Source organism: Gregarina niphandrodes (genome assembly GCF_000223845.1).
Source record: "Gregarina niphandrodes unplaced genomic scaffold scaffold00004, whole genome shotgun sequence".
NCBI classification, from domain to species: Eukaryota; Apicomplexa; class Conoidasida; order Eugregarinorida; family Gregarinidae; genus Gregarina; species Gregarina niphandrodes.
Genome location: NW_011645775.1, coordinates 398,144 through 410,452, shown reverse-complemented (window position 1 = coordinate 410,452; position 12,309 = coordinate 398,144). Strand labels below are relative to the sequence as shown.

The 12,309-nt window shown below is 57.5% G+C and overlaps 3 protein-coding genes across 3 annotated transcripts; 2 read left to right on the top strand and 1 right to left on the bottom strand.

The window, feature by feature from the left end:
* Positions 1-725: 725 nt before the first annotated feature.
* On the top strand, positions 726-1,670 carry GNI_033970 (hypothetical protein; the record flags this gene model as incomplete). The annotated part of the gene is made up of 1 exon (XM_011130931.1): positions 726-1,670. One exon carries the CDS (start codon positions 726-728, stop codon positions 1,668-1,670), a length of 945 nt encoding a protein of 314 aa, XP_011129233.1.
* Positions 1,671-2,312: 642 nt separating this feature from the next.
* On the top strand, positions 2,313-8,672 carry GNI_033960 (formin-like 2 domain protein; the record flags this gene model as incomplete). Its single annotated transcript, XM_011130930.1, has 2 exons — positions 2,313-8,474; positions 8,622-8,672. 2 exons carry the CDS (start codon positions 2,313-2,315, stop codon positions 8,670-8,672), a joined length of 6,213 nt encoding a protein of 2,070 aa, XP_011129232.1.
* Positions 8,673-8,744: 72 nt separating this feature from the next.
* On the bottom strand, positions 8,745-12,253 carry GNI_033950 (putative glycerol-3-phosphate acyltransferase; the record flags this gene model as incomplete). Its single annotated transcript, XM_011130929.1, has 3 exons — positions 8,745-11,765; positions 11,879-11,929; positions 11,966-12,253. The coding sequence occupies 3 exons, from the start codon at positions 12,251-12,253 to the stop codon at positions 8,745-8,747; spliced, it is 3,360 nt and encodes a 1,119-aa protein (XP_011129231.1).
* Between the last annotated feature and the right edge of the window lie 56 nt (positions 12,254-12,309).

The following is a 12,309-nucleotide window of genomic DNA, read 5'->3' as shown; positions in this document are numbered from 1 at the left end:
CGTGGGGGGGGTCGTGAGGGAGGTCGCGAGGGAGGTCGCGAAGGGGGACAGACGCGCGTGATCGACATCCAGTCGCTGGAAGCCGCGCGGATCGTGAACCGAGTACACGGGTCGGGTCCGTTGTCGCTGGAAACGCGCGGGAGACGGAGCCGGATGCGTGCGGGGCGGAGGCTGTGGACGCGGTACGGCAGGCGTTGTTGCGGAACGCGGTTGCGCGGCCGGTTGCTGACGCGGATGGGGCCGGAGTGGGCAGCGACGTGCGCGATAGTGTGTGCCGGCTCGTCTTTAATCAGAGCTGGCGCGATTTGCGGCCGTGGGTGGAGGTGATGCCCGCTGTGATCGCGGCCGTCGAGGCTCGCAACTGGCTCGAAGACGCCGGCGAAATTCCACCACTGCGCCTCGCCTCGCCCGTTTCCGATGTCACACGCTGCAGCACCGGCTACGACTAGAGCGAGTCTGACGAACGGAACCCAACCGGGTCGAACCCGGATGTTCCGTACCCATACACCTGACGGGGCGGGGTGTTAAGTACGCCTGGCGGGGGCGGGGTGTTCCCTGCGTGGTGTGCTCTCTTCAACAGTACGGGTGTGCTCTCTTCAACAGTACGGGTGTGCTCTCTTCGGCCGTACAGGTGTTCCCCTCCACCTTTCTTACACCCCCCAGAAAAGCTTCTCGGGGGGTGTGGCGGCGTATTTTTAGCATGCAGTTGGAACGTAGTTAAAATAATGATGGGGATGCCGCAATTGTTTGAAGACCGGCCGTGGCCGAGTGGCGGGCAGCAGGGCTCCTCGTCGCCAGCGCAGTCGCCAGCCACGGCGCCAGTGAAGCGCGGGCGTGGACGGCCTCGGAAACACCCACTGCCTGCAGCGGATGCAGCGAAGACGCGTGTGAAGGCGAAGCAGGCAACGCACCGCCGGGTGGGTGTATACGGGGAGTATGACTCGCCGAGTCCGGATGACGGGGGCGACCAGTGGGACCCGGCTAGCTCCTGGCCAGGTGAGTACGCCGACTATGGGGGCGCCGGAGGCTGGACGGGCGAATACTATGGCAATGCGCCCTATGGCAGTCCCTCCTATAATGGCTACCCCGTTCCCGACTACAACTACGGTTCTCCGGCACCGAGCGCCGCCCCGCCTCCGGGAACCGAAGACGCCGCCGGCGATTGGGGCTCGCCCTACCGCAGCCCCCTGATGTCCGGCAACACTGGCAGCCCCGGGGCCACCGGGCCCGGCATGCCCGGATCAGGGATGCCCGGGCCCGGGATGCCGGGCCCCGGGATGGCCGGGCCCGGACAGGAGTACGAGATGTACGGAGGAGGTGGCGGTGCAGTTGGATCCGGCGTAGTAGACTACATGGGGGGTTACGATGCCTACAAGTACCCCTCAGCGGATAATACCCAGGTCGTGCCGCGGATGCAGCCTACCAGGGACCAGGGCGCGAACCGCATGATTCAGTGGCACACTAACCCGACCATCCGCTCGGCAGACGCTAGAAGCTTCTACAAGCTCACAGGCTACGTGGGGGCGCCACAGGAAGAACCCGCTACCGAGGCTAATACTCCCCGACCGGTCATGTCCGAGCCCTCTACGCCATCCACCGTCGACCAACAGGCCTCTATAAACGCTACAGCGCAAGCGCAGCTCCAGACGCGACTTTCCCAACAGGGGTGACCCCCTGGTGGCAACTCTGCCGCTGTATGCCCCCCATTATTCCGTTCGAGGTGATTGCTTTCTGGCCAGAGCTTCACGCTCACGAGCACTTCGCAAAGTGCGTCAAGATTAACATGCCGGCCCAGAATAGAAACATGCGCCGGAACGGAACGAGACGATAGCACCCAACGATACGAAAGCACACGCCAAGATGAGTGGGTGCCAACTGCGTGCCGATATGAAGGTCAACCCTGTGCCAACTGCGTGCCCAGATGAGTGTCAGTCGCATGCCTGGATAAGTGCCAACCGTATGGCTGCTTGGGCATGTGTTCCGTCGGGACCACACGTGTGTGACTCCGAACCATACAGCAATTGGATGTACACTCGCGGACGGACACAAGTGGACGGACACTCGCGGACGGACACTCGCGGACGGACACTCGCGGAGGGAGGCAAGTCGGATTGAGATCATATCCTCTCGGAGTCGTTTGATTTCCCTCAGCGGTGAAGCAAGTCGGATCGCGCGGCCGCTGTTTGAACCACGATCCGGCCCAAACACAACAAAGGCTTTTTCCGAACAGCATCACGTTTGGACAAAGACGTCAATTGGGTTTGTAGTGGAGCCATGCTTTTTATGCAAGTATCCCGTTACTATGGAGTAGCATGGATGCGTTGCTCTGTTCCTATAATGCACTTTGCAGGGAATGGTGCCGGAACAAATTGAGCAATTTTGGTAGGTGTTTTTGGTCTAGAAACATGCCCACTGGTATTCAGGTATTTCTCAGTAACGGGCCCCCGCGGCAGCGAAGGAAGATCACGTCACCGGAAGGCTTAATAGCACGCCAGCGAAGCGTTTCCCCCAATGCCTTTCGATTAGCGTCAACCGACTTACTGGAAGGAGAGGAAATCGGAACACCGCCGAACACTGCCAGGAGTCCCAGTAGGCGCATAATGTCTATCAATGATACCCCACAGACTGCGCGAGACCACACTGCGCGAGACCCGACTGCTCGAAACCATTCCACTCGGGAGTACTCTGCCTTGAACAATTCCGCTTTAAACAATTCTGCTTTGAGCAGTCCTACTAAGGAGATATCGTCAAAGGACCAGGCGGCAAATTATGCACTGGATCTCTCTAGGTCATCCCCCGACCCGCAACTCGCTGGCCCGATTCACAGCTCCCCCCGGGTACCCACCGACTTCATTCCTTCGCGACGCATAATCCGACCCGCAGAGCCCAAAACACCGGGGAAGACACCGACTGCGCGGCTTCTGGACAGCCGTGCTAGGCCGAGTAGCCCGTCGAAGCCCGTGAAACGCTCTATTGAGACCAGGGGGTCTCCTGACAAAGCTGTTGATAAAGGTTCCCGCGATCACAAATCGGACCAGGCAGATCGTCAACTTGAAAATCAATGGGGGCAGGCGTCTCCCAGGACTGAGGCTTCTCCCAGGACTAAGGCTTCTCCCAGGACTGAGGCTTCTCCCAGGACTGAGGCTTCTCCCAGGACTGAGGCTTCTCCCAGGACGGAGGCCTCTCCCAGGACGGAGGTCTCTCACAGCACTGCGGCCGCTCACAGCACTGCGGCCGCTCACGGGGCTTCAGCTTCTCGTGGGGCTACGGCTTACGGGGCTGCAGCCCAGGAGGCCGAGAGTCACGGGTCTGAGGCTTACCGCCCGCGGGGGAGTAAGTGGAAGGGAACCAGCGGAAAGTCGACTCCTGCCAAGAAGGTACCGAGTCCCGCTGAGGTGGCAGGCCCCGCGAAGGTCCCTGGTCACGAAAAGCCATCTGGCCACGAAAAGATGCCTGGTCACGAGAAGATGCCTGGTCACGAGAAGGTGTCTGGTTACGAGACGACGGCTTGTGCGAGTAAGAGGGGCCCTAGTGAAGGCAAAGCGGACCTGGATGTAGTGGGTGATAAAAGGGTGGTTTCACACCAAAAGAAGCTGGCAGGTAATAGTGTTTCCGGCAGCCCAATAGTCAAGCCTGTTGACGCCACGGGGGTGGCAGAACCGCGGCAGAAGAGGTCACTGGCGAGGGAGAGTCCAGAAAGAGAGAACTCAGCAAGGGAGAGTGCAGGAAGAGAGAATCGCTCAAGACAGCAGTCAGACGGAAGGCCAAAATCCGGCGCAAGACAGCAGTTAGACGGCGCAAGACAAAATGCAGGTACTAATTCTCGAGGTCCGTCGCGAGTAGACGTTATTAGGACGGATGCGTCAAGCAGCCCGTTAGTGAAATCCCAAGGAGCGAGTTCCCGCCATGTGCCCAGAGAGACACCTATGGCTCAGCCGACTGCTTTGTCACATGAAGACACACTTCGGGAGCGTTGTTCCGGACGGCCAGCTGAGTCCGGTGGCCCTGGAGATAAGACCTTAGAATTACCGTGTGCCGCAACCGGACCCCGCCTTGACAACGGAGCTCAGATGGGGGACCGCTCGGGCAGTTGGCCCTCTGCGGATGAGAAGCTGTCGGAGCCGGCAAAGGAGGCAGATCTCGTGGTCGATCCAAGCGTCGATCCAAGCGTCGACCCAAGCCTCCTCGATCCAAAGTTCGTCGATCTAAGATTCGTCGACTCAAAGCTTGTCGACCCAAAGCGTGTCGACCCAAATCGTGTCAATCCAAAGCTTGTCGATCCGAAACTTGTGGGTGCAGAAGCGAGCACGACGGGCCGTGGAGTGGGAGCCCCGCCTGCATTGCCGCCCACGTTGACGCCTGAGCGGACGCCTGAAAAGCATGACGAGGGAGCTTACTCGTTTACACAGACTCCAGAGTCTGACTTGCATATACCCGATCTTCCTGACGGGACGTTTCGAATGGATGCCTCCGTAGGCGAACTTTCGTCCTCTAATAACAGTCGCTTCAAACAGTCCGAACTGGCCACGGTAGAGGCCAGCGGGAGTCCCCCGTTACCGACTGGAGGAGGACCGGCTCAAGAATGGATTGCTGACGGCTCGATACCGGTGTTGACCAACCCACCTGGCGCTTTCCCTCAGGGTTCTTTGCCTCAAGATTCTTACCCTCAGGGTTCTTTAGCTCAGGGCCCTTTCCTCCAGGGTCCTTTCCTGCAAGGTCCTTTCCTGCAAGGTCCTTTCCTGCAAGGTTCTTACCTCCGAGGAGCCTTCAGTTTGGCTAGTACCGATTCGTCGATGGGAATCCATGCGAATGAAAACTGTCGATTCGCGGACGCTGGCAAGCCTACCATTTTTGCCGCTGCCGCCGACGGAGTGGTCAATAGACGGCGAAGAACGATCCAGACAACCCGGCTGGACATTATAAATGAACCTTATGTGCCCGAAATTAGCTTAAGTCGGGCTGTACGGCAGGGAACTAGCACGCGTGTGCAAACGGCCGTGCACGAATGGGCAAAAAACAGACAAGCCCTGAGTCGAGTGCACAGAAGGATCTTTGACACTAAACCTTTGCCACCTACCATTCATAGTCCGATCCAGAACTCTCGACCGTATCATACAGTGGTAACTGAACAGGGCATTGCTCTGAAAACGTCAATCACGACTCGCAAAATATATCTTGTCGGGGCTGAAAAACATGAACCGGCTACAATATCTACAGTTCCTGTAGTACCTACAGACAGTGGCGTTGGCACTGGTGCTGCTACGGTACAGAATACTGCCGCTACAGGCGATGCTGCCCACCTCGATCTTTATCTTGATTCGCATGCCGATCAATCAGATCGATCGGTTCCGGCTCCGGCGATTCCGACGGATCCGACGGCGCTGCGGACGGGCGACAGCCGGTGCGCGGTTCGTGCACCGGCCATGAAGGTGCTGGGTGGCGCAGTGTTGGGTGGCGCAGTGGAGTGTTTGGGGATCGGTCGACGGAAGCGTCTGGGCAGTCGGCCTTTGCGGGCGGCGCACGTGATCACCCGGATACCGCCGCGGTTGGCGTACAACATTCCTCCGTTTGGGGTAGCGGGACGCGTGCTGGCGCAGCCGCGACGAGTCTTACGACATGCGGCATCGGACAATGTGAGTCATCGCGCGGGTGTGGACGACGAGGGAGACGAGCCCGACTTCGAACCGTTGGCGAGACTGGAGCGGTGGAAGACGGCCGTAGTCCCCTTTGGCAGTGATGATACTACCTCCAAGTTCGACGACTTTTTCGAGTCGCCACTACACCGTCCAAAGGTGTCCCCCAAACGCTTCTACCCTAGACCGAATGGACCTCTTATCCCACCCGATGAAGATGAAACCCTCAGCGACGTCACCGTCCTCGGAGCCTCCGCTGGTAGCAGACCAGTCAGCAGCCAAGTCAGCAGCCAAGACGCCACCCGACCACACGACCCTTACAGACCACCCACACCCGTCCTCCCCGCCGCGCCTCACTCCCTCGAGACATCCCCACGTGCCCAAGACACCTCCAGGACCATGGCCGCTGCCAGGCTTGTCGAGATTCACAACGAGAAAGACCCATTCGCGCAACGAGCACCACAAGCCCCGGGAGCACCACCGGCCCCGGGAGGAGGACCACAGACCTCGGGAGGAGGACTAGAGACCTCGGTAGGAGGACTACAGACCTCGGGAGGAGGACCACAGACCTCGGGAGGAGGACCAGAGGCCACTCAAAAGACCGGTCAGTCGGCCGACCTGGCACAGACGGTCGGCCGGGACCGCGTCGCGACCGGCACAGAGCGGGAGAGCACAGAGCGGATCGATGGACCGGGGCGGTCGCCTACTCCCTCCATCGCGCCTGCAGAGGGTGCTTCGACCGCTCCATCTGCGGTGCCTTCGGCAGTACCGTCAGATGACAGACGACAGGTGACTATACAGGATGGCCAAGGAGATGGGATGTGTTTCGTGGAGGGTGATGGACGTCGTGTCTCTCATCACCGCGGCCCTTCGCACCATCGAGGGCCTTCGCATCATCGCGGGGCGTCGCATCACCGTGGTGCTTCGCATCGGCGCGTGACAAGTAAGGGGTTGGAGGGTGTGCGGAAGGAGCAGGCGCCCAGTAAGGAGCGACTAGGAAGTAAGGACCGGCCGGCGGTTGGTGGTTTTGGTGCAGCCATGGCGGGTGTGTTCGCCGCCATCAATGCCAAGGGCGGGGGTGGCGGTGTGGCAAAGGGCTGGAAACGAAGGACCCCAGCCGCCGCGCCTGTGGATGTAAGCCGTATTGACCCCATCTTCGGCCCCTGCCCACCGGAGGACCTGGTCCCCAAAAAGCTCAACTGGATGGTGCTCAAGCCCGACGCAGTCCAGAAGACCGTCTGGGCCAACGTACTTAGGGAGGACACGGTTCTACCCCCCGCCAGACACCCAGACAACGGGCCCCGACTCGACGTGGCGGAGGGCCCCAAGGTCGGATTCAAAAACGCTGCACCAGGTCAGAGTGGGTTGACACCCACTGGAGCCACACTCGCCCGCACGAATAGTGTGTGCATTCTCGCCGAGTCAGGTACTGATGCGGTGGAGGTTGTGCCTTGTCGGGTCGACCCCGATTACCAGTTGCTGCAGAAACTATTCTTTGCGGACAAGGAGGCACTTAAGAATCAACCGTCTTTCGAGTCAAAAAAATTGGTAAAGAGGAAAGGTGTTCTGGACACGCGCCGTATCCACAACATGGAGATCTCGCTCAAGGGTCTTGGTATCTATGACAACAAGACGCTGCTCGTGCGAGCCGTGCTCGACATGAACACTCCAGAGACATATCGGATAGCCAAGGAGTACAAGCAAAGACGCCTGCAACTCGAGTTGGAGAAAAAGGCCGAGAACAAGGGTACCGAGAACAAGGAAACCGAGAGCAAGGGTACCGAGAACGAGGGTACCGAGAACACGGAAGCCGAGAACAAGGGTACCATCGATGATGGTACCGTGGGTGATGGCGTCCAGAGCGGGATGGCACAGGAAGACGGTACTGAGAGTCCGGGTGAGTCTTGCGCTGATGTGTCTGGTGCATCTTCGAGCGACGTCTTGAAGTTGCTGGACTTACCGGATATTCCGACTCCGCGAGACGGGTATCAGTTTACTAGTGAGGCGTTAGCGGTGTTGGCGACGTTAGCGCCAAGTAAGGACGAGATTGAGACGTTGCGAGCTGCAAGTAAGGACGACTTGACGGTGAGTGAGCAGCATTTGTTGGAGTGGTCTACTGTGTCGCGTTTTGCGGAGAAGTTGGAATGTTTAGCGGGAGTGATATCGTACCGTGAGACATTTGAAAGGTTTAACAAGTTGGCCCATTCTCTGAAACGGGTTGTGACAAATTGTTTAAAAGAGATTTTGGAGAGGAATGCGTTTAAGACATTGTTGGCATTACTGCTTAAATGTGGTAATTATTTGAACTATCGAACTTCTAAACGTGCCCTTGGGGTTGCTTACACATCACTCGACCTCTTCCGACGGACCACAGCCTATGCCCTGGACGCAAATGGCGCCGTCACGAGCGGCGCCAGCGGCAAATCTTTACTTATGTATGTCGCCGGAGTGATCGAACGAGATAGCCCTATTCTGTGGCTGCCGCTAGAAGAAGCTTTCAGCCACTGTCTAGAGATATGTAATTTGAGTTTGAAAGAACTCCACAACTGTTTATACCAATTGGAAACACAGGTCAAAAAAATTCGTGTGGAAGTCACCGAACACATCGACCAACATCATGATCTATTTGTAACCATCATGACCATCTTCGTCGAACTCGCTGTCAGCGAACTTAACCAATATCACGATCTTATCACCTCTCTTGAACCAGATCTTCTCAAGCTCGCACGGCTTTTCCAACCGAATGTTACTGATGCTGAACAAGGATTTGAAATATTAAGGTTTCTAGGCAAGTTCTATAAAGACCTCGCCACCTGCCGAGATCATGAAAAAGAAGAAATGGTACCTCACGACGATTCCCCACCCCCCCCCCCCCCCCTACACCCTCTCTCTCCCTTTTTGGCCCTTCCACACATTCCATCCACCCCCCCCCTCCCCCACACGCTCTTCTCACCACCCGATATATTCGTCGATACGCTCACCTGACAGATGAAGGCACGATTGCGAGCGTTACGGAAAGGTTCCATTAGACCAGCGTAATGATTTTTTAATCAGATGATTAATCAGATTATTTCATCACGGCTAGCTACTATTGATCTATATACGGCTGGGCTAATGTGTGCTGAAGAAACACATGTCTGTGGGTGCGGCGTGGTGTGTGTGCTTACTGGCTTTCTTTCTGATCCGGTCGCTGTCGGTCTCGATTAAAGCGAAGGGGACTAGGGCTTCTAGGAGTGTTAGTGCCTTGGTGACCTTGGGGTCAAGTTTGATGTCAGGGTTGATAGTTTCATCAACGCGGAGGCCGGCGTCTTCGGCGCGGAGGCCGGCGTCTTCGGCGCGGAGGCCGGCGTCTTCGGCGAGATGTAGGATGTAGTCTCTGACGCGGAGTTGTAGTTCATTTCTTTCGGCCATCATGGCCGCACCTGCCTCGGTAGCGGAGGTTTCGGTGAGGCACATTGCGTAGTAGCATTTGACTTGTTTGACGAGGTGGGAGGTACGTAGGGTGAGTCTAAGGCCGTAGTAGACTGCGAAGCTGCATAATGCGAAGAAGCTGGCTAGGTTGAAGGCGAATTGAAGCAATGTACGACTAAGGGCAAGCGCAAGAAGCAGCGAGATTAACAGGATCATGGCCGGCACAACAGTGAAGAACATTTGTATTTTGTAAGACGCGACCACGTCCACGCCGCTGAGCTTCACGGAGCTGCTGCGGGTGGCTTTTACGCGATATTTGGCGGCCGCATGGTTGATGCAAAGTCGGACGGGCAGGGCGCACAGAAGCGCGGGTGCGGCAACGAATGTCAAAAGCAGCAAGTGAGCCAACTTGACAAACAGAAGCAGCCAAACGGGGGAACACCAACTCTCCACTGACCACGCGTCTTCGCCAGCCAACCAAGCACGCGGACCGCCGCGCCACACGTGCGTGTGGTCGGCCACGTTGTATCGGACCATCTCCTGCACGTCCGTGTCCGAGAAGCCGAACGCTTCCAGGTTCTTTGTATAGTCGTGCGCAAGCTCCTGGATCGGCGCAGGCAGTCCAAGCACGTGAAAAACCGTCGCAAACAGCGTTTGCAGTCGGTGCCGCACCTCCGGCGTCGCACGCAAGCGCAACGGCAAGTACACGTCCGCGCAACGCTGTACAGTCTTCAACACACGGTAACTATCCGCCGTCACTGTGCAGCTCTTCATGCCCTCGCGGATGCTGTCCATCAACTCCGACACCGCCTCGCGCTTCAGCTCGCGATGATCCACACCCGCCGCTCGCAACTCCTCCGCGGCAGTGACTCCCACGGCCCCAGGCCTGTGTTCATCCTGTCCCAAATAACCTGGCAAGCTGTGCTCCAGCGGATCATGTTCCAGAGTGCTGTGTTCCAGAGTACTCTGTTCCAGAGTACTCAGTTCCTGTGCCAGATGAAACTTACGAGCGACCTTGGGTGAGACCAGGAGCGGGCGGCCGATTTCGATCACGGCGTCACTGCCAAGCTTTCGTCGGTCGAAGTAATGTAGCCCTACCGGCACAATCATCACGTCCCGAACTCCCAACTCGTACGCGTTTAGGGCCATGATCGCCACACCTGGCTTTAACGGCAACAGGTCCGGCTGGTCGTGACTTCCGCCTTCCGGGAAAATGCAAATGCTCGACCCCTCATACAACGCCGTAGATACCGACTCGAACACCATTCCCTGGTCCACGCGGGGTAAAATCGTGAAGCAACTTCCCTTCTGCTGATCAGCCGCCGACACCTCATGTGGCCGCTCCTTGCTTGATGAAGACTCCTTACTAACTATCGACGGGGCCGGCACCGCCGAGTCCGCAACGCCTTGGTCATGGGGCTCTATCATTACGTCTTGCCCCACTATTTCGTCTTCTCCTGGGTTTCTTGGCCTCATGTCTCTCTGCTTGAGCGAAGATTCGCTCTCGCGGGAGGTGGGTGCAGGTGGCGGGGGTGTGTGTTGCAGGTGCAAGCTGAGCGACTTGAATGGTTTGTTTTTCTTCCCCGATTGTCGTTTCCGTGCTTGGGAACTTTCACCCGCGGAGTGGCTGGTTGCCGCCGGGTCGCCCTGGGACCCGGCGTTCTGGAACTCGGCTCGTGTGTGCTCCCCAGGCGCCGTGACGGGAGCCCAGCTCTGGTTTTTGCGGAGTTTCGGTTCACCCGGACTGCGGGCGTGGTGATCTGGTGAGGCGACCACGGGCACGCCTTCGACGCTGCTGAGTCCGCGCTCCATGGCTGGACCGACACGTTGAGTCGGTGCCCGCCTCTCCACCGATGCCAGCAGGTAGTGGTCATCGATTATCTCTGTTACAACAAACGTACAACACACTTTCACCTCCGCTGACTCCGACCGGGGACTTGAGTGGGACAGATCAGCAGTCAACTCCTCCCCCGACCGGTCCGCTGCCAGATCACACGGTCGCTGGACTTGCCCGTCTTCAACAAATAGGCCGCTGCACTTCACGTAACCGTCGACCTTGATTTTGAAACCCGGCTTTAACTCCAGCGGGAAACGCGTGAAGGGATTGCCCACCACCAGGACCTCCTCGGAGCCCAGGTCCACGGACCGCCGCCTCGACTCCAGATCGCCTTTGGTCTCCAGATCGCCCTCGGTCTTCATATCGCCCTTGGTCTTCAGATCGCCTTTGGTCTTCAGATCGTCTTTGGTCTTCAGATCGAATTCCATGGCCGGAGCAAAAGGCACAGGAGTGTCCGAAGGGGACGGTGTCTCCGCGAACACCTGACCACGCGCCCGCTTTTCGGTGTTCAACGGCGTCTTCCCGTCTGATTCACCCGCACTGTCCCATCCCTCAGATTTCGACGGGCCATCTCGGACTGGGTCTAGCTGTTTTCCGGCATGGTCTCGGTTCATCTGGTGATTTCCAGGCATCTCTGCTTCAGAGCCATCGGGGGATCGGGACCCTCTGGGAGAATGGTTCCAGCCGCCGGGAGTGCCATTTTGAATGGACTCGATTCGCCTCATCACATTCGTCTTTAGATCGCTCACCAGCTGCTTTTCCCGGCTTGCATCACAAATCCTCACGATCTTACCCATGGCTGTGAACTTCTGATCTTGCGGTCGATCCACCCCAATACTCCCTAATAGGCGAGCACAAGCACCGAAATAAGGGACTTTAAGCGACTACAATAGTCAATACTCACAACCATGGCGAATACGGGTCTGTTCGTGAAAGTGGGCCACCCCGTCGTGTGTGGGCTACCCAGGTGGTCCACACCCGTAATAGTTACACTTACAACAGCTGCAATCAGGAACCGAATATGTCTCGGTATGTAGGCCATAAGAAGCTAAAAGGTTAAAAGGTAGGTCGAAACATCACTTACAATCGCATCAACAAATTTGTTATTGTGGTTCCCTACAAAGATAACCGGCCCTTCTTCAGGTATGCGTTCGATTCCAATCACCTGCACTTCTCCAAAATAGCTTGCAGCAACCACTCTGTCGGGGGATATAAACTGATAGGCTAAACCAACTAGCGAGCATGCGGACGTGTAGTTTGTCCCATGGCACAGTGGGAGGGAGGGGAGGGTCAATACGCGTGGCGGTTGTGGCAAAGGGGATAAGAGGGCGACTACTTGGCAAGTGCCTTGATGATTGGGTGCATGTACCATCCCCGACGGAACCCTGATGATTTCCTTGATGGCCAGTGACCCTCAGGCATTTGCAT